Genomic DNA, 20,738 nt, shown 5'->3' with positions numbered 1-20,738 from the left:
CCAGGGGATTTCCATGTGACACTATGCTCGTGATGGGCCGGTGTCCCGATGGGCCATCATCACACCTTGACACTGGTTCATGAGCTTCATTTCAAAACCAGGTCACTAAGTGCACAATCAGGCAAAGGTTGTGCAAAAAACCCCAAACCCCAAATCCTATCTGTTTAAGGACACACTCAAAAGTCAAAATTGACTCAAAACTGCATGTTCTACATGCAATTTGCTGGTACTGCTGGTGCAAACTGATGGCATCTAAAACTAATTGTAATTCCAGCTCTATAACTGTGGTACATACTAAAATGGTCCACACGTGCTGTCCGAGGGCCGGCTGGACATGCACAGAAGCTGGCAATAAAGGCTCCACCAGCTACCAGCACATGCGGTCTGACACACTCACAACTTCCTCCATCTTCTCTGGAAGAAGACTCGGCCTGAGTGGGTCTGACAGGGTGAAGCAAGTCACCCTCCAGCCGTTCCATGCTCACAGCAACTTCCTCCTGGATGCGGACACGTACTGGCCTCCGTTTACGCACCAGCATAAACAATGTATGCCACAGCGGGCAGCACTCATGAATGGAAACGTTTCCACACCCAGAACCTACACTGACCATCAGCAGTATGCCAGAATGCTGCTGTAAGGCATCTTTCCTTCTCGCATGAACATTATGACTATTTCATAGTGAACATATATTCTCATTGGGGGGCCTTTTGGTAAAGTCTGACATGAAGCACACTACACAACTTTCACATTTGAGCCTTTGACTCTATAGCTAGGAGCTCACTTTCATCATCTTTTCTTACTTAGACATCTGGTGAGACTTCACCCGGTATGCTTAGACGCATGTTAGTTACTGGCAGTTAGGATGTGTTATATGTTAAATAGTTACTCACTAATAGCTGAGATGTGATAAAACGTCCAATTACTTCACGTACAGATTAAATCCAATGTTTGACCACATTACATTAAATAAGCGTCTACAAAAAGACACAGATATCATAACATTCAGTCCACTGGGAAATAATTTCAGTAGAATTATATACTCACCAAAATGCTGTCCACCTTTGATTGTACGGATTTGCTGAAAAAAAAAGAGGGGAAAAAAACGATTAGTGCACTAGTGACGCAAGTGTAACTGAAGGAGCACTCAAAGCCACCTTTATTAATAAACCAGTGGTACTTGAAATATGCTCCCTGGAGCCATTCCGCTGTAGGCTGGCTCAGACAGACATATTCACAGGAGCACATACTACAACAACATATAAAAAGAGTCTTGCAAGCACTGATGTTCCATCCCACTAAAGCCCAACTGCCCAACCGATACTCTCGCCAGTCGGACTCCAGCAGCCACCGAGGAGGATGGCTGAGGGGACTGATATATAGTGTGGAATCCATATAGAGGTGTGGAATGCTGCAGGTTTGGATCTGGACAAGTGGTAATGTAAAGCAAGCGCGTTTCTAGCAAGGGAGATTGAGGGTTCTTAAGGAAACTGAGTAGGTTTGAACTGGAACTGTTCTTTCAGAGACAGCAACTGTTTTTCACTCTGTAATGGGTGTAAAGGAAAACAACAACTGCCCCTAAATAAAAGGATAACTATTTGTACACACAACTTTCCACATGCATCTGCAATGCCATTACAATTCAACAGTTGTGTACCGTGACACAGAGACACACGCACAGACACTTACTGATGTTAACTGGAGGAAAGATGGTGTGCACTCTCCACAAAAATGTACAAAACTACAAAATACCAAACAAACAATGACATAAAGTGGTCATATTTGCGATGGTATCCCTCGGTAACCAACAAGAGAATTATGTGCATCTTGACTCCTGCACCTGCTCCACACTTATTCTGGTCCAGCAGACAACACCTGTTGTTAATTACAGTATAGCAAGTTCCAAGGGATTTTCTTGGCATGTTGTGGTCCCTCTGGTTTTGACCTTTATAGATCTACCTCACCTAAAGTTGAGACGTGTGTGGTAATAAGACACTGATTAAAGTTGAAATAAGTTGAAATAATCTACACTATCTACATAAGTGCAGCAGGCTAGAACGTGGTTAGTCCCAATGCCATGTGGACATTACATAACTTAAAAACTCTCAGAATCCTGCTCACACTAAACCACATATATCGCATGTGACCTGTTTTGTTGATGCAGAGGTGTGCCTACATGACCGATCCAGATGACCGCGCAACACAAATACATGCAAGAACTGTACATCACACCAAGATTGAGCCTGAACAACTGGTTATAATGGTTGTTTCTGTACTGTTTGTACAGAAATAAGAAAAAGAAAGAATTCAAAGGAAATTGTGAAGAAAACTGAACCATTCAAGTAAAAATTCATAAACTGTTCTGAAGTTTCAAAACCTAGGTTTCACATGTGTCCTAACTGGATACAAGCTAACAATATGAGGAATGTTAATGTATAATGCCCCCAAAACAAATAATGAATCAATCTCTCTGTCTGTCTCTCCGTCTTTCTCTTAAATGCTTTCCCAAACGGTATTGACAAAAACAAAATTCACATTTTGTAAATTATACACAAGCATAAAATGCATGTAATCAGAATTATTATACACACAAAAATAGCAGGGCATTGTTCTGCACTAGCAGGGTGTTGTTCTGCAATAGTTTTCCTTTGTATTCTCACTGGCTGTTGGCCATCGCTGCTCCTATTACTTGTCCCAAAGGTAGTTGCACTACAAGATCTGACAAGGTTCATAAAGAGAACTTCAAACAACATGCAGAGCAGAGAAATTGCGTCACCGAGCCATACATGCTATACGAGCATCGTCACGGCTGTAGACAGCGATATGTCGCCAAGATGCAGGGGATTGACGCCAAGCCGAAAATTAATCTGCGGCAGTAAATCGGGGTGGAAAGCGTGCCCCCAGCAGAAAATAGGGTAGCATGCACCCAGCATAAGGTTAACCAGACTTAACCAGTAATCCTAGCTGAAACATTTTGCTTTTGGCGGGGCTGTAATTGTGTCCCCCTTTTGAAAAAAGAGGAGAGGCTGTAGCGAACTGTTACCAAGCAGGTAGGGTTTGTTCCTAGGGCAGCTAGTCCTCATTAAGCCATCTCCACACAGGCCTGGGGCAGCTGCATCAGGCTCATGGCTTTCCTTCCTGTTTCCAGGTGGAATGTGTTCATGAAGCGAGGACTTCCTGAAAAATGTCACTTGCTCAAGGCAAAACACCTCCTGGCAAACATGGAGCTGGCATGCTGGGGTAGGCTTCAGCACCCATGGCCCAGTCACTGGGCTTCTACTCGTACATGGAAGAGGAGTCAAAAGAGCAGCAACTCCAACTGGCATATTGCTGAATGTCATCAGCTGAATCAAAACACAAACAATGTTGTTATCTTAATGCCCAACACATCCTAACATCAGCATTTGCTAAAGTGTGCTAGTCCTGTTCTTTTGAAGTGATTATGTGCACAAACGAACTGAATTAAAGGGAAAAAAAATCTGAACAGCTTTCCTACACATGGAATTCCCCAAACTAATGTGACTACTCAGGTTAACACAACTCAAATACCATTAAAAAAAACACCACCAATAAATAAACTAATATATCAGAACACATGATTTTAAAACTTATTCACAAAGCAGCTGAAATGAGTGTCCATGAAGCAGCTCTGGGTTAGTGGTACTGTACTGTATGTGAAGTTATAATATCAGTAACTGGCAGTTGAGATCAAACCTAGAAACTCTAAAGCCCATGTTAAAGTTGTCTAATGACTTAACAGCTGTCACCTTCACAGAATTTTCTAATTTTCGCCCATTAGTCCAAATTATTTGGGCTTGCTAGATGTCGTTTGTGAACTGCAGTTCACAACTGTGAAATTCTGACTTAGTACAACCTTCACCCATTTTCTGTTCAACTACTCCTGTGCTACTTTGACCTTGTGCTTGGAATTGTTGTTGCAGAAAGATGAGGTTTCTCCAAATGTTTAGTTTTTTAGCACAAGCAGTTTGCCTTATAGTATCTCCCTGTATTTTGCACCATCCGTCTGTCCTTCAAGTTTAATAAGATGGTCAGTCCCAGCTGTATCCCCACAGGATGATGATGCCACACTTTTACTTCACTACTGGGAAGACTCCATTTTTTGTCTCATCTGACTTCAAACCATTTTGCCACATTTTAGCTGGGTCACTCTTGATGCTTTCTTGCAAACTCCAGATGGGCTTTAATGTGGTTTTTCTCCAGTAACTGCTTCTTTCTGGCCACCCTCCCACACAGACCATTGATCTCGTTGACTGGTACAACTTCAGTCTCAGCCACTGAAGTCTGTAACTCTTTAAAGTGATTGTTGGCTGCTCTGTAGCTTTCATCCCAAGTCCCCTTCTTGAGTTTGAAGGAATAGCCAGATCCAGGCATTGCCTGGGAGGTATGATGCAGCTTCCATTTCCTCACAATTGAGAACAGGGCTCACTATATCCAAACACTTGGATATTATGTTGTAGCTGTTCCCATCTTGTCCATCTATATCTATAAATTAGAATATTTCCTTTTGATTCACAGTGTGACCAATGGTACTTGAATTTCAGAGGTTTTTCACCAGAAAAGGTGAGGGTTTTTTTAAATGATTCAGTGGTAGAGACACATTGTAACCCAATGGTGTTATCATTAGGACAGCGTCTTTCTGTGTAAACATGGAGCTACCACAGCACAAGGGTTCGATATATATGTAAAGAGCATTTTCAGTTAGTAATTGGAGGGTATGTAATTTAAAATGATACAGCTCGATAGAAAGTGTCATCTGTAATACAGACTAACCTCTGACTCTTAAGGTGGTTAACACTTTTGCAAGGCATTGTACAATACCTACATTCATAAGTTCCAATTTAATTTAAATTTCCATTAAACACTTGGTACTCGCTCTTATCTTTACAGTGATGGGTCCTGTGGATTAGTGATCATTTTTAACCTTTTAACCAATTATTGGTCCATCATAGTATTATAATTAATGCTGCAAATGACAAAAATACTTTCTAATCATTAGCACAGGAGCCTAAAACAGTATCTTTTATAAACTGAGACATTTCATTCATTTCATACATTTAGATGAAAACTCTTACAAACATTACAGACAATCACCTCTCTTGCATCTTCAACAAAATATAAAAATCACAAAGCTCACAGCTACTGTACTATTGTGTTTATCACTGAGTGATGATCTCTACATCATCATCCAGGGTTTCCAAACAGAGAAGAGTAGCAGGTTGTGTCCTGAATATCACCTTTAGGACTTCAACCAGTTAGCCATGCCCCTCCCCCAGTCTGCCATGCCTCACCCATATCCAGGTGGAGATATGTCTTTTACCATTTCAAGACTGTGCTAGGCTCTTCAGTCAAGCGTCCTTGGCACATGCACTAAATAAGGATAACCTGTTCATCATGCCACTAAACCCTAGATCAGTGCTGACAGATCAGAGTAAGGTACTACAAAGACTACTGCTAGTCAGCATGACCTACATGGCAGTATGCATACTCTTTCAGGCTTACGCTCTCTCTTTCTCCCTCCCACTCCCTGTCTCGGAACTTGCTGTGCTCTGCTTCTACAGGATTGAATCTCTTAACCTCACGCCCTGCTCACACACATGCCCACTGAGAATCCACAGGGAGTGGCCAGTGCAGAATACCGTGCACATTCACACAAGTGCAAAGGACAACACACTTGAAAACTCCAAATACACAATTCAGTAATTCATCCATAAAGTACCCAAAAGGCAAAAGAAAACAGCAGTAGTTCTCCCACACATTGCATTATGGTCAATCTGACAAAAAGAAGCATTTGTACCAGCATTGTAATCAGGCTGGTGGTTGGATAAGAAGTGTCGCAGGATTTGCTGATTTTATTTTACACAAGAGCCATTCGGGGTCTCTGAGGTGACTCTAGGACCCTCTCTGCCTGAATCTTATATTCCAGATATAACCCAGTCCCACCATGTTTCCCTTCAGTAGTGTGAATTGCTATAAGAAAATGACTGACAATTTAAAACACACTTCACCAGGTCTTGCAATGTGACTGATATGGGTACCATAATCAGCTAGTCTTTGAAGCAAACCTCAGAGTTCACAGACTGCATATGGGACTGCTGGGATACACAGTGTGGACATGAGCAAATTTTGCAAACAGGATGTCTACAAACAAAGTGGTCTGCCACAGTGTGTTTGACACAGAGGGCAAAGGCCACAGGGGAAAACAAATTGCAGAATGATGGAGTGAGAAATTGAAACAACAGAAAATGACTCCCTTTCTACGACAAAGTTTAGAATGCTGGCAGTTATTATGGCCATTCCAATATCTGTTTCTATTTTGAAGTTCACAACAAAAACTCATCCATTATCACAGGTGTAACTTATCCAGCTTGTACTGTACTGATGCGCAGATTATCACAGTTTACAGAGTTTGTTTTATTTACAGATAAATTGTGTACACATCCATGAATATCTACTTCAAGGTTCTTCTCTCATCTAACTGGAACCATTGAGAGCTGGACCTGAACTACATGCTGAAGATACATGGCACTCTATTTGAAACAGGTCATGTGCATGTTTAAAATTCCAGTGTTTTAAAGACATCCAGAATTAACAAAAATGTACATTCTTTTTCTGCAAAGCTTTAAAAAAAAACAAAAAAAAAAACACTGTGGATCTTTCACTCAAGTAACTCAAAATTCTTGACTTAAGGACAAACACTCCTCATTTACTAAACATTATCCATCACACCATATGAACTTCTACAGTAGTTTCTTAATAAACCACTCTCAACACAGAGTGATTATACAGCAAGAGCGTGCCTATGTTAATTTAATGGTAATTCAGCCGTTAATGGATACAGTAGCAAGAGTTAATGGATTTCTGTCAGCAACTTGAACAAGCCTCACTTTGTTAAAGCATGGATTAAGTTCGTTGCCAGGGTATCACTAGCCTACAGCAACATTAAGATTCATGATCCTTGTTGTAACAAAACCAATTTAAGAGGCAATATAAAACAATGTGTGTGCGTGCTTGCCTGTGAGGTACTGGAGGAATGATCAAAGGGTGTGTTTCTTCAGATATGCCCTTTCATGTGGGGCTGAGTCAGATGTGATAATTCTGTATGGTGGTTTTGGCATCTTATACATGCCACCTCAGCATCTGTCTTGAGATGTTTTAATAATTTATTACTAATTCAGGATTTTAAAAGGCTTGATGTTGGATTCCCTTTCACTGGCATGTTCCTTTCAGAGAGCTAAACCAAAGGAAACACTCAGCTATTACACAGGCATCCCTGGCACAGGTTTAAAGGAAATCACTTCCCATCGTTTGCACAGCTTTGCGTAACACACCAGTGGCAGGTGCAGGCTTTGAGGAATCGTCATAATGTTTAGATCATTTTTTTTAGAGACCCAAGAATTTTGTCGTTTCTGTCCTGGCCCAAAGGCTAAACTGCAGCAGAAGTGCGTCATGGGCGCAGTGGAGCACCATTCCAAGGGTCAGGGGTCAAAGACAGCTGGCCGAGTGCCAGTGGTGCTGTAGCTCATTTTCAAAACACTTTGAAGCTGATTATTCCCATATTCACATTGTGTCAGGACCCCCGGGCCCCTCGTGTTCCACTTCCCCCACATATGCCAATAAACAAAGTTTCAGACGTGCACATGAGCATGTTTGCTCACATACACACACACACACACACACGCACACAGACATTCTCTCACATTATATTCCACCTCTTTTTAAAGTTGTCTAAGCTCTGTGCTGAGGAGGCAAACATAAAGCCTGAAAATTGATTATTCTGATATATAGAGGATCTGAATGGTCAGTGCTGGATATGTGAAATAATTCATAGAGAATCCCTGAAGAGGAGTAATAATTGTTTATGGTGGTTTTGGCTTCATAAACATACTACATCAGCATCTCTGTCTTGAGATGTTACTATTGATTATTACAGTATTACAGTAAATTATTATTAGCCCTGGACTGTATTCTATTAGCCTGGACTTACTAATAGGATTTTAAAAGGCTTGCTGTTGGATTCCCATTAACTAGCATGTTCTTTTCAGAGAGCTAAACCAAAAGAAACACTCAGCTAGTACAAAGTGAAAATCAGACAGTTGCCTGATTCATACAATTTCAGTGTAAATGCGCTATACCACACAAAATGTGTGAAGTGGTATTTAATTGCAATTCATAAAGCCACTGTGGTGGTGATAGTGCACCGGAAGCAACTGACCACTGCAAAACACTGTAGTAAAGCTAAAAGCCAAATCAATATATAAATGAGTCCATGAATATTGAAGACCCACTCCATCCAACACATGACTGACTAACCCCAGTTCTGAGACTAGCTGTATGTCAAAAACTACCAGTTGCATAAAAATGCAACCTTTATATCTTTCTAGATGGTTCCACTGAGATGATAACTTCAGTTCTTCTAAATCACAGCAGTGCAGCAAAATTGTATCTCTCCTCATTCTCAGTCTTCTCAGTTATCTTTTTATATAATATCTGAGATTTACATTTATGGCATTTAGCAGACACTTTTATCCAGAGTGACTTACAAAAGTGCTTTGTCATTTACTCATAGAACACATCCTAGTACAGTACAGCAGGTTAGAGTCCAAGACACCAATGAACTAGAATACTGTAGAATACAGGGATCAGTGCTGATACCTGGACCAGGATCAGTGAGATCCTGGTCAATCAAGACACTATAGCAGTTGCAAAGTTTACCATCATACTCACTCCAAACAGACCAAAAATGTTCTCTTTAAAGAAAACTATAAATAAGCTAAATGAGATGATGTGTAGGATTTTATTAATGGCTTGCATGTATGACCAAATGTTGTTAGAGAAAACATAATATAATCCACTTTTGCATCACACAGTTGTAAGTATCGTGAGCAGTTTCGCTAACAGAAGGTACTGTTTTATAGAAAGCTTTTCCCAAATAGTAATTATTTGTTGTGTTTTGAAACTACCCTTTTTGGCTGAACATCCATTGCTCTGACAATGTCTGTTATTAGCTATCCACACTTCTGTCAAATGTTAGGTAGCAACCTTACATGAGCCAGTAGCCCAATAAGACAGAGTTGGGTAACATCAGTTAGGTTAATTTAGCAAGCTAACCATCATTACCCATGTATTCTCTTGATACATGATTTGAGGCTGAAGACGTAAACCTGGTAATGAGAAGAAAATGGAGATATTTTACACAATGACAGAAGGTAGCACTGGATTTGTTCTGAGAATAACAGTTAGCCTGGCTTGCCAAACAATGAATGAATTCTCAAGCAAAAAAAAAAAGACACAAATTCATTACATACTATTAGCAAAGTAATTGGCTAATATGAGTGAAACAGGCAGCTAATGTTAGTTATACAGCTAAAATAACTTCACAATTAACATGGTGCATTGCATTATTTTACAAGGGTAACATTAAGCACCACAACAACAATTATTTGGCTGAGTAGTTTAGGTAGCTATCTAGCAAAACACCAACATAATTTACCTGTTCAGCAATAAAAAAGCCAATCTGATATTACTCCTGAATCCCTTCAGGTCACAGAGCTGTCAGCAACTTTGAAAAGCCAAGTTCAATGTTTAATTTTGGTCTTAGCTTAAGCTCTGTCATGATCTCTTTTAGCTTTCTGGCTCTCTTCAGGTCTATGTTTCTTTGCTTCGACCTCAGCGACGCTGATGCATAGCTTCCACACCTGCTGTGGTGCACACTAGAGCTCACTAGACGCGAACCAGAGATCGGTACCCTGAACCACTTCTGGGCTCGAAAACAGCTTTCACACTTCACCAAACATACTGAACTTGCGGAGCAAGTAGATCTGGTCCGGAAAAAAAGCTCTGGTGTGAAGACAACCTTAAAAGCAAACCATCGAGCCTAGCCAGAGTTCAATCGGTCCATACCATTATGCTTGGGCTGTCACTGCAGAGACAGGATAGATTCTCACGGCAGGTGATCGGGCATGACTTAGGAGGTCATGTAGTCATGCCGCTGCTATTTTACACAAGGTTAACTGGCAAAGTGGCCAGTTCGCTAACTACCTGAGATTGTTGAATTGTACGATTGAATGGAGTGATTGCTCATCATGTTCATTGGCAGAGACATCGAATTTCACATTTTTGGATCTATGCTAGCGTGAATATATACTTTTAGGGAATCACCTTTTGTACACTTGGGAAGTACTAAGCTGCTGTGTTCTAAGAAATCTAGCTACTGTTTCCAAAAACATTTATGCTTTCACATAAATTTTGAGGCCCATTTAGTGCACGGTAAAGGTTAGGGAAAGTACCAAATGGCAAATTAACTCGCTTTACCTGCTTTGTATTTTTCAGGTGTGTAAACCAAACTATGTTCATATGAACAGCAAACACAAAATTCACTTATTATGGCTACACCAGCTTTGTCAAAATAATGTTTAGTAACTCTATTCACAAACAGATGTTCCGCACATATATTTAAAAAAAACACAAAAAAGGTCACGTGTAAAATATCATGCAACCTATAAAAAAATAAATAAATTCAGTTTTTATTTACTTTTCATTTACAGTTTTGCATTTCAGAAATTGCTTCATGTAAACATTTATTGCCTTATCCCTTTTGTATATACACTATTGCTCTTTAATAAAGTAAAAATAGCTATTAACCAATAATTGATTAACTGATGGAGTAATTGATAGAATACTGTAGTACATAAATGATCTATTACTGTAGCCCTAGCCACACCCACACAAATGTTACTCAGCTCACCAGCCCAATGAGCCAGTCCTTCATTTTGAACCTGTGCATACGACGTTAATAACTAAAAACGTCTGAGGTGTTCCAAAAAACCCCGCCAAATCTGACTCAATAGCTCTAACTTTTGAATTAATATTTCATGTTTTACAGGGTGACTTGCAGCAGCTGAAGGACATTATGTTTTAGCATGTTTTTCCACTTGAATCAGTAATCCGACTTCTTTTTAATTTTAACAAACAAATCATGCATAGTGTAGCTTTAATCTTGTCCTGACAAAAAGATGTAAGGCACATAACACTTATGTTGAAACAGCATTAAATAGCCATTACAGATAAATTGTAATTGTTTAATGAGATCTGTAACATAACTGTAGCTCCATGTTTTTAAAGAGAGTTTTCAACCACTGAATCAAAGGTTGCCTCTTTTCAAAATTTGTGGAAATGTTACAACAGCACTATTAGCGAAACCCAACCTGTCATTGATGTTACTTCATTCACTCTTACTAAAAATAAAACTGTTAATGAGCTTCTAGTGTGACTTAGAACATGAGGCATGTCATGTCTTTAACACACCTTTGCTGATTTTATGTTTGACCTGCACACTGTGTTTCAGCTCTGACTCAACAAACAAACGGCAAATAGGTTTTCCAGGCTTTGCAAATAGGCTTGCCAAGATTCAGCATGACCTAGCCCTGACAGTTCACCTCAGACTTTGCCTAATACAGACACAACAAACAATGTGAAACATTTGTTCTCTTAGATGTTTTTTATCCACTTCTTTCATCTAAATGATTATTTGAAACATTCAGACAGTTGAAAAAAAGGAAGAATACTTGGAGGAAGACTATTCTTGGACTCACTTTAAAGTATCTCCAAAGATAATCAAATCAACTGCAAGCAATGAAACAATTACTCCTCTCCTGACATAGGACACTGTTTATTTTCAGTTGTTTTTAAGATAGAATTCTTAAGAATGTTTAAGATAGAAAAGGCTACTCAAGGGTTTTACCCAAGTGTCTAAGCAGAGGAAAAATTGATGTTTGTTCTTTGACAAATATGGAAGGAATGCTCATTCGAACACAACACAGCTGATTAAAGTATAAGCATGTCTGCTCCGACAGATGGACGAAAGGGAAGAAAAAAAGCAGAGACTTGATGGAGGTGGTGTGGGCTAAGTCTAACACTGGAGTGTTGCCCCTCAGTTTCCAGTGAGCTCTCCAGAACCCCAGAGGCACTGCCAAATGCCTCATCGTTCCCAAGCAGACAGGAGCAGCAAAGCCAGCTGGCCAAATGTGGAACGGGGGGTATCACTGAACCCATGGGGTTGGGCTAACCTTTCACTGCACCCAGGCTTGGAGCAGAGGCACCAGACTGAAAACCATTCATCAACTGCAAAGCCCTTCAAAGGTTAAATTTGATTCTTATACAAAAATGGAAGGAAGACCATGGGAACAACTATATCGAATAACAGGAACTGAATGTCATATAAACTAATTAGTCGTTTTCTCATTAAGCTGTGAATTCATTCAGAGTTTTCATCTTGATTGTATAGAACAGAGCTATTGAAATCACAGGCTTTGATGTCCCAGTATTAGAGATTTACCACACTCCTTTTGATTAGGAGGAAGTTGTAATAAAGTGGCTGATGACTTACTGTAACTGGTTAATTAACAAGCCTAAATTACAAAATCCAGAACAAGATTTGAATTTGAAGCCCAGATTCAAATAGTATAATACACTGCTACTATAACTCACTGTTGTTATTATAAAAATGGCAATATAAAGAATGATTTATCAACAATGCACCAATCAAAATACTAGTATAAAATAAATGACACCTGCAACCATTGAGACAGTTTCAAACTAAGAAGAGCAAAATGTTTCATCAAAAATTGGAAACAATGACCTTAGAGCCTAAGTTCCACCCACAACTTATTTCCCTGCACTGTCACTGAGAAGGCAGTAAAGTTTCTGATCAGTTATATGCTTCCTAAACCTTATGCCAACATGCCACTGTACATATGTTCATATGGGCATTTATTGATATATAAATCAGCAAATGGCAAAATGTGTGTTCTGAGAAGACATGCATCTCAGTTTATATTATGTATGGAGTTTTCAATAACAAAGACCATAATGAATAATGCAGTGTCCAGTGTTAGGACAATTCTGCTGCCATATCCCTATTTTTTAATGACACTCATTTAGCTGTAAATGAGATGGGACAGCGGTACTGTAAGATGTGCTGGGCCAGATATGGCGCAGTGAATGGACAGTGAGTGCCTGCCTGTCGTGTCTTTACGCTAGCAGGAACATGTCACCTGCGTGTAGAGGGTGAAGGCTGCGAATGAGCCACCGAATAATCGAAGCGTGGACGAATACTTTCAGTCAACGAGATTTTGAGCAGTTAACTCTCGAGGATGTCGGTTCACTACAATTTTTTTTTTTTAATGGATGCTGATTGAAATGTCGACTGAATGTCAACTGCAGGATCTGATTTACCAAATCCAGGCGTCCACGTGCACGTCTGGCGAGCAAGCGCGCTTTAAAAACCCGCGTGGCAGTCCGCACGCGAGTTGTTTACCGTCGCTCGCGCAGTCTAACTGACACGCGCGGACCGGTTAGCGCGCGATCCGCGGTCACAAGCGACCTGTTTCGTTTTTGTTTTTGTGACACACAACCGCTTCAAATTCCCAAGCGGCGCTTCACAGTCTGACACACTGCACACACAGTAGGACCGGACCTCTGCTCCCAGGAGCCGGATCAGTTATAGGCGAGCTAAAACTAACCTAGCTACGTGAGGTGAATTGTGGACGAGGATTATTAGCTAGTGTAGCTAACTAGCTAGACACTGAAAATCAAATCACTCAAGTTCATTTGCTGACCATTACCTGACACTTCCAATGGATTACATATTTAAGGACAGAATTATTAACATAATTAGACGGATAATTCTGAATATCCTTGATAATGGTACATTTCCCTTAGTAACACTGTTACAGATTTAACAGATCCTGTGTTGACATGAATCACACTGAATGAAGCAATAACAGTTCGGACTGACGAGTCAGATCGCAACATTACAGAGCCAGTTAGGTTAGCTAGCTATCGATATAAATCACCATAAACGAGCTAACGTTAGTGGCCACGCTGAAGCTGTGTACGTCTTACCAGATAGAGCTCTTTATTTTAAACTGCAACGCGCTCGCTTCAGACCCTTGTAATCCTGTGGGAACCAGGGACGGCAAAGACCCGCTTCCACACCCCGACTGCTGTCCAGGTTGTTGATCATCAGCCATCACGATGCGAAGAGCGACGGAGGGAGGACGGGGATCTAATAAGTAGGCCTCGACCCGAACCTCAAAAATGCAGCGCTCCCCCGATTATGGCACATCACGGTTCACCCTTGGTATCTGAACGGTTAATTCACTTCGGTACTTTAGAACAAGACGGTGGCAATTCACGATTCCTTTGCTGAATTTGGGGTCGTTCCACCCTGCCATTAAAAACACGGACATAGGCGTGCAAAGAAACACATTGAGTGCAGTTAGTTGGGGATCCGCCGTGGCTGTCTGCTGCCACAGACACAACCTGCTCTGACTGCTGCTGCCAGACAGTGGCAGCGCAGGCGCATTGCACGATCAACACTAAAAAAAATAGAATGGAAAAACTCTGTCGTGATAGATGTAAAAATATATACTAGACCGTATATGTTTTAAGTGTTTGTAGAAAAAGCAATTTGTACGGTATATGTTCCAGTAGTTGCAACCACCTAGTCTCAAAAACCTGACAATTAGGACAAGGAAGCAGTCTACATTTTTAATTTATTTTAAATTTTTAAAAATTATATTACATTGCACTGAAATGCATATTTATACATTCAATTATTTTAAATGTTCTATATATGTGAATCATACGTGGGAAAGTAGGGGATGACTGTTGCTATGCAACGGCGTCATTCCCTAGAAGAAACATGGCAGACGGACCCAGATCAGCGTCTCAAGGGGTGAGGTTACACAACGAAACAATTTAATTGCGTTCTGGTGTTACATTGTTAGTACGTGCATTTTCCCCTTTATATTTAATAATATTTCAGATAATCTTTGAACAGTTATTTTGTTACTTTCTTGTTGGCCTTAGTATACATATATATTTACTTCTGCTGTGCCAGGTAGCTAGCTAGCTAGTTAACATTAATTGGCAAGATAGCTAGATTTTTAACTAAAGTGAGATAACGTTATCTTAGCTAGGTGGTCCACACATGTCTCACAAAACCGTAGATATCTGGCATAGATATCTTATGCTAACTTCTTGCCCAGATACTACATGCCAAAATGTTGGTTTTTGTAAGAGGCTTCTTCATGTTATCAGTGGGCAAACGTGTGGTTCAGCAGCATATGACAGCACAGCATTCTTTACACAGCCCAAGGAACCCCAGTCCTCCAGGTCTCATAGACCCTCGATGCCCAGACCCCAGAACCGCCCTGATTCTGCCCCACAAAAGAAACCATCGCAAATAGACCTCTTGGCCCAAGAAGAGGAGTTCAAGTATGAGTTATGAGTAATAGTATGTTATTATATTGTTTTCTTTGTATTTTCTATAATATTTTGGTTATCTTGGATGTCCTCTGATATTATAGACGGCTTAATGCAGAACTGGAAGCAAAAACAACTGAGCTGGTGCGCCAGGCAGAGGAAGTTATGGTAAAAAAAAAAATAATTATTTGGTGGATATGCAGATCACTTTGTACACACACACACACACGAATAAATATCTGCTTACAGTTATAAAACATATCGGATGACTAGCATTGATGACATTTTGTAAATCCACTGAAATGTATACAATACTGTTTTACCCTGAAATACATTGGCAAACAGCACTGGATCCTGTAGACTCAACCAGTATTTAATATATTTAATGTTTCTTCTTCTCAGAGGGAACAAAATGAAGTGCTCTCAAAGCCCATTTCCACCCACCTGAGCATTAATATTGCAGAAGATTATGAAAACTTTGGGTAATGTAATTTTCATACAAAAATAATCATTAACCTCCAAACACAAATCTTTGAAGTTGTTTATTATTTCCTTTTAAATATTGATTGTGGCTGTTTCTTAACAGAGACACAATGCCTTCAGTTAACCAACATGCTATGAAGGTATGAGTAAAACTCAAATATCTTTTGATCACAGCGATATTACTTGGCCAGGTTAAATTTCACAGCATATTTACTTCATTCTGTAGCCAGTGACAGAAAAGAAGTCCTTGAAACCAGGAAGGCCAAAGAGACCTCCTTTAGGACATAAAAAGATACAACAGTGAGTTAAAAAAGATTATTTAAACACTACAGTAGAAGTTCTACAATACATATCTGAATTATTAGCCCTATTTTGCATACTTGAAGGAATTAATACCCAACACTGTTAACTTGGATTAACTGTAAGAAAATGTGTTTTATATCAGAAGAATAAGAACCACTGTGGCTGATGATGTGGCAGTACCTGAGGGTTTTGGGGACTTCTCTCTGGAAAAAACAATAAGCACCATTGAGGACAGGATGAATGATGATGCTGCAGATGAATATCTGAAGGATGACATTTTGCCCAGTGTTGGGGAAGACATGGGTGCAGGTGGGCTCAAACACCTTTAAAACACCTTTTAAATCTTTAAATCATTATTTCCAGGAAATTGTACATGTTCATGTAGTGTAGATCCCAGGATCTGTGTGTCCAGCCCTTAAACGTGCCAATAAGTGCATGTTTAAGGGCTGGACTCGTTGAATCCATCTTCCCAGAGGCTCAGCTTCGCTTCTTGAAGGCTAAACTACGGGTGATGCAGGAGGAGTTAAACAGGCTTTCACATGAGTGTAACAAGAAGGTACGCACTTACACTTATGCACGAGGACATCTTTAGCTTCTGACCAGAACGTGACATATGTCCTTGACATTTTGTTTAAGGACGATGAGAATGCCGTCTTGTGCCGTAAGCTGAAGGAGGTGGAGGATGAGCGGGCCAGACTGCAGAAGAGCTACAACATGCAGCAGACTCAGCTGGAGAAGCACAGAGCCCTGGCTGAGGAGGCCGGCAAGAACAGCGACAGCCTGCGGCAGCAAGTCACCACTCTGCAGAAGGTGGGGGCACACAGGGACATGCGGCATAAATGTATGTGCGGACTTGGACACGCTTTTATATTTGTCTGTTTGTATATTTGTTTTTATTTTTATTTTTTTTATAGGCAACCAGCCTGAACCTATCCAGCTACTGCTAAGATAAAATGACTCAGCTGGAGCTCATCCTGCTGTCAAATGAACTGTACATTTCTGGCTGTAAAATGGACCTTTTATACGACCCTTAATATAATTCATGGACACATAAGAATCAAACGACTAAACCCACATTTTACCCGGCCACGCTGAACACCGGTCAGCCAACCACGGTTCTTTTTCACCTCACTTTTGGCTGGTGCCATGGTGCAGCTTATGTGCATATCAGGCTGTCTCTTTCATGGAAGAAGCTTGCAGAGAGAGAGGCCAGGGCAGAGGAATGTCTGGCATGGGCCCTTTGACACAATTAGCCCTGTATGTGTAAATTGAAGCCACCCCACAGCCGGCAGCAGCAAGGAGGGGGCCTGTACTGATATGCTTAGAAAGTCTGTCCCCAGACAGTTGTGGGGGTATGGGAGATCATACGATTAAATAGGATTTCATTCTGGAACAGTGATAGTAGGACAAGCTACAATAGAAGTGTTACATGCAACCCTTGTTGACTGGCTGAGTGAGCATATCATGCACTTTTATTGTCTATGCTGGTAGGGTGAATGAACTATAAATACCTACTTTCACATTCTTCTTGATATGTTTTGAACTCTGTTCCGATGTGCTTTTTTTTGCCTGAGGTATACTTTCATTCCTGATTTCCCAGCAAGCTCTGATGTGTATGTGAAATCTCCAGGAGCTGGAGGGCATGAAGAGGGCCCAGAAGCAGGCAGCCAGTGCCCACAGTGCCATGGAAGTGAGGCTCAACAGAGCCCTGGAGGAGGCTGAGAAGAGCAAGACTGACCTGAGCAAGCTCAAACAGAGCAGCAAGGTGCTGGAGTGGCCCCACCCAACTGCTGAATTCCTGATCGAATTCAGCCACTTAGCTATGGCTTTAATCATTTAAACCCCATTTCACTTTCAGCTTGTGTTGGTTCATACTGTTTATGATGTAAATAATATTCAGTGTTGTACAGTTTGCTTTAAAAAATGAAGGACTATCATGATAGCTTTTACTTTGTATAGTTATCTGTTCTGTTTCTGTATTTATTCAACACAATTTTCATCTAAAGGACTCTGCAAACCAGGAGCAGCACAGGATTGAAGCTTTGCAAACTGAGAACAAAAAGCTGGAGAAACAGAAGGCGGAGCTTGTCATGGGCTTTAAGAAGCAACTTAAGCTAATTGATATTTTAAAAAGGCAGAAGGTGAGTTTTCCAAGGCAGGTGACTCATAAAATGCAGTTCTTGAGCAGAACATGATTGTACAAACGCTCGATTTTAATCTTTTACTTAATCCCTGATTATTTACAGATGCACTTTGAAGCAGCAAAGATGTTGTCCTTTACAGAGGAGGAATTTATGAAGGCTCTGGACTGGGGAAAATCATAGTGCACTCAGAGAAACTATATTGTGCTTTTTGGATAAGTTTCTTGAATGACTATAGTTAAATTGTTAAGAAATTTGAAATTTAGTTTTTCTTATTATTTTAAGTACTGCAAATTTTTCATAGGATGTTTTTTGCAGTCATTAAAGTTAAATGCAGACATTCCTGGTTGATTCCAAGTGGCTTATCTACAACTATTACTTGTCTGACATGTAGAGGATTAGAGGATATGTTCTTTTTTTGTCTCAACTAAGAAGCAAGTAAATAGAATAAGCGGTACAACATTGTAAGCCCACATCCTCTTCCCGTGCCATGGCCTCTCAGTAGTCCACAGGAGGCAGGGTGACAATTCTGGTGAACTCCTCATACTGAATGCGACCATCAGGGCCAACGTGAGCCTCCTTAAACAGTGCGTCCACTGCAGATGTAATAGAGAAAAGATATGTAAGATTTTAAGCAGTCTAATCAGAGCCTGTTTATTGCAATGCCTTCTTCTGTTCTGAAAGGCACAAATGACATCATGTTTTATCTATGCAGTGTATGATTCACAATTGAAAGGCCATCTGTGTCTAATAGACAGGGCCATGTCATTTCATTTTCTAACTTTCAAATATGGACTTGATGTATCTTACACGCATCATTTAAGTTCAGTGCCATGCTAAATTTTTTAACAAACATGGATCTCAGATCTTTCAAGAGAAAGGGCTTAATGAAATCAAAGGATAATATGCCACTTTACACTTTGAATCTATGTTCCTTCAAATTTACTAGCTGTGCATCTTTGGCCATATTATACCTTCTTTGTCAGTGAGTTTCTCTCCCAGGCCTGTGAGCTTGGCACGCAGCTCCGATGCCAGGATGTAGCCCTTCTTCTGCTTGTCAGTCATGCGCAGAGCCTCCAAGATCTCTGTCTTGGGGTCTTCCTGCTGCATCTGCCTGTGCATTATGGTCAGGAATGTGGAGAACTCCAACTCCCCTGCCTTGTCTGAACCAGAACACACCCACAGAGTCACCATCAGAGCTGAATCTGAGATGACTCACTGTTTCACATGTAAGGCAACGTGTCATTATTTCAAGCTATATTTAACACAGTACGTAGGGAGAATTTTTTTAATTCATCTTGTAAGGAGCATATTTTGCACATTGAATCTGAGGAATGATGTGGATGCTTGAAAGATTCAAACTGCCTGTGCTAAGTAACAATCCAAAATACATATATTTACAAAGAAAACTATTTCAATTCTGATTTAATTTTAGATTCACTTCTCAGTGTTTAAATTATTTCCTTTCTATATTACATGTGGGACCAAAGTCTGTAATGTGCAATGCAGTGTGATCTATAGTAAGCATCTGAGCTGTACCTATCTTATGGACCTGCAGATGCCGGGTAACCTCATTGTAGGTGGGACAGGTGCCTAAACAACGCATCACAGTGATTAGGTCCTTGGCTTCAATTTTCCCCTTCCGCTTCTTGTCATACAAGGAGAAACATTCTTTAAATTCTACAAGGAGAGAAAGATTGTTATAGAGGCTTCCTTCTGAATGAGAGTACTATGTAACTTTAACTACAACTGTTACTAAGGATACTTGGGAGACAGATATGTAAACATTTCATTACTGAAATTCCTTACTCTTGTAATAACATAATAATGTACTAACAGGCCTACTGCCTGGAGCAGTTTAAAACAGCTTACCATGAATCTGGGTCTGGGCAAAAAACTTTGCCTGAATGAAGATTGAGAAATGCGACATAAATGACCATTATAAAACTCACCAAGACCAAATAATCTAAAAATACTATTAAAAATTTTGTTCGCACTTACCATTGCTAAAGACACGTCTCACCTGTGTGCAGATGGCTTCCAGTAATGTCCCTCCCTTACAACTACTGGATAGATCTAAAGTCCACCATGGCAATGATGTAACTGATAGCTTTGTTGCCACAGCAACAGTGATATATGATACCACCTATCATATTCAACCCTATCTCTTAAAACAGTGTTACGTCCCATTGTGTGTGTTGTGTGTTTCTCCAGCTCCAGTCTGATTTTTGCTCCTGTCCATGTTTTGTCTGAACTTCCTTGGAGTTTGATCCATGGGCCAGTGTGGGAGTTCCACCGTGACTCTGCACCATCTTCCTTTGACATAAAAGGACCTACGCATGCAGTTTAAACAGCCTAGAACTTACTCTCAGTTTGTCTCACTCTTGCTGTGCAGTGTTACTGCTTTGCTTGTAATGTGGATTGTAATGTGTAATATTGGTTTTCCCTTTTTGGTACATCTGCTAAACCTTTCCATCCAACCTCTATATACTCATTTTTGTACAATCATTGTATACAGTAACACA

The 20,738-nt window shown here is 40.3% G+C and overlaps 3 protein-coding genes and 1 long non-coding RNA gene across 7 annotated transcripts in view; 1 reads left to right on the top strand and 3 right to left on the bottom strand.

Moving 5' to 3' along the window:
- rfx7a (regulatory factor X7a) overlaps positions 1-14,104 on the bottom strand; it is a 32,190-nt gene extending 18,086 nt beyond the window's left edge. Inside the window, exons 1-2 of one of the 2 annotated variants that reach the window (XM_027008916.2) lie at positions 13,922-14,104; positions 1,046-1,079 (exon numbers count right to left, since the gene is read on the bottom strand). In XM_027008916.2, the coding sequence (XP_026864717.2) occupies positions 1,046-1,079; positions 13,922-14,049 (162 nt within the window). In that variant the 5' untranslated portion in view covers positions 14,050-14,104. The remainder of the gene's footprint in view (positions 1-1,045; positions 1,080-13,921) is intronic. The other variant, XM_027008918.2, reaches the window with a different exon arrangement.
- tex9 (testis expressed 9) lies at positions 14,044-18,553 on the top strand. Of its 3 annotated transcripts, none has more exons than XM_027008921.2 (13): positions 14,044-14,091; positions 14,677-14,756; positions 15,174-15,298; positions 15,391-15,454; positions 15,689-15,768; positions 15,873-15,909; positions 15,996-16,069; positions 16,215-16,381; positions 16,546-16,628; positions 16,709-16,882; positions 17,703-17,837; positions 18,079-18,213; positions 18,319-18,553. In XM_027008921.2, the coding sequence occupies exons 2-13, from the start codon at positions 14,724-14,726 to the stop codon at positions 18,394-18,396; spliced, it is 1,185 nt and encodes a 394-aa protein (XP_026864722.1). In that variant the 5' UTR covers positions 14,044-14,091; positions 14,677-14,723; the 3' UTR covers positions 18,397-18,553. The 3 variants fall into 3 exon arrangements, with proteins under 3 accessions (XP_026864722.1, XP_026864721.1, XP_026864720.1); XM_027008920.1 differs by having other exon boundaries at positions 14,078-14,159; positions 16,218-16,381; XM_027008919.1 differs by having other exon boundaries at positions 14,078-14,159.
- On the bottom strand, positions 15,916-16,778 carry LOC113576686. Its single transcript, XR_003410541.2, has 3 exons — positions 16,641-16,778; positions 16,253-16,275; positions 15,916-16,044 (listed from the first exon to the last, which is right to left on the bottom strand). It is a non-coding gene; the product is annotated as an uncharacterized LOC113576686 (long non-coding RNA).
- A 92-nt stretch (positions 18,554-18,645) lies between the features above and the next one.
- Positions 18,646-20,257, bottom strand: calml4a (calmodulin-like 4a). The gene is made up of 5 exons (XM_027008922.2): positions 20,215-20,257; positions 20,086-20,116; positions 19,753-19,893; positions 19,188-19,376; positions 18,646-18,809 (listed from the first exon to the last, which is right to left on the bottom strand). The coding sequence occupies exons 1-5, from the start codon at positions 20,215-20,217 to the stop codon at positions 18,712-18,714; spliced, it is 462 nt and encodes a 153-aa protein (XP_026864723.1). The 5' UTR covers positions 20,218-20,257; the 3' UTR covers positions 18,646-18,711.
- Positions 20,258-20,738: the final 481 nt, after the last annotated feature.

Source organism: Electrophorus electricus, chromosome 21 (genome assembly GCF_013358815.1).
Source record: "Electrophorus electricus isolate fEleEle1 chromosome 21, fEleEle1.pri, whole genome shotgun sequence".
NCBI classification, from domain to species: Eukaryota; Metazoa; Chordata; class Actinopteri; order Gymnotiformes; family Gymnotidae; genus Electrophorus; species Electrophorus electricus.
The sequence above is the reverse complement of the archived record's forward strand: the minus strand, read 5'-3'. Positions and strand labels throughout refer to the sequence as shown.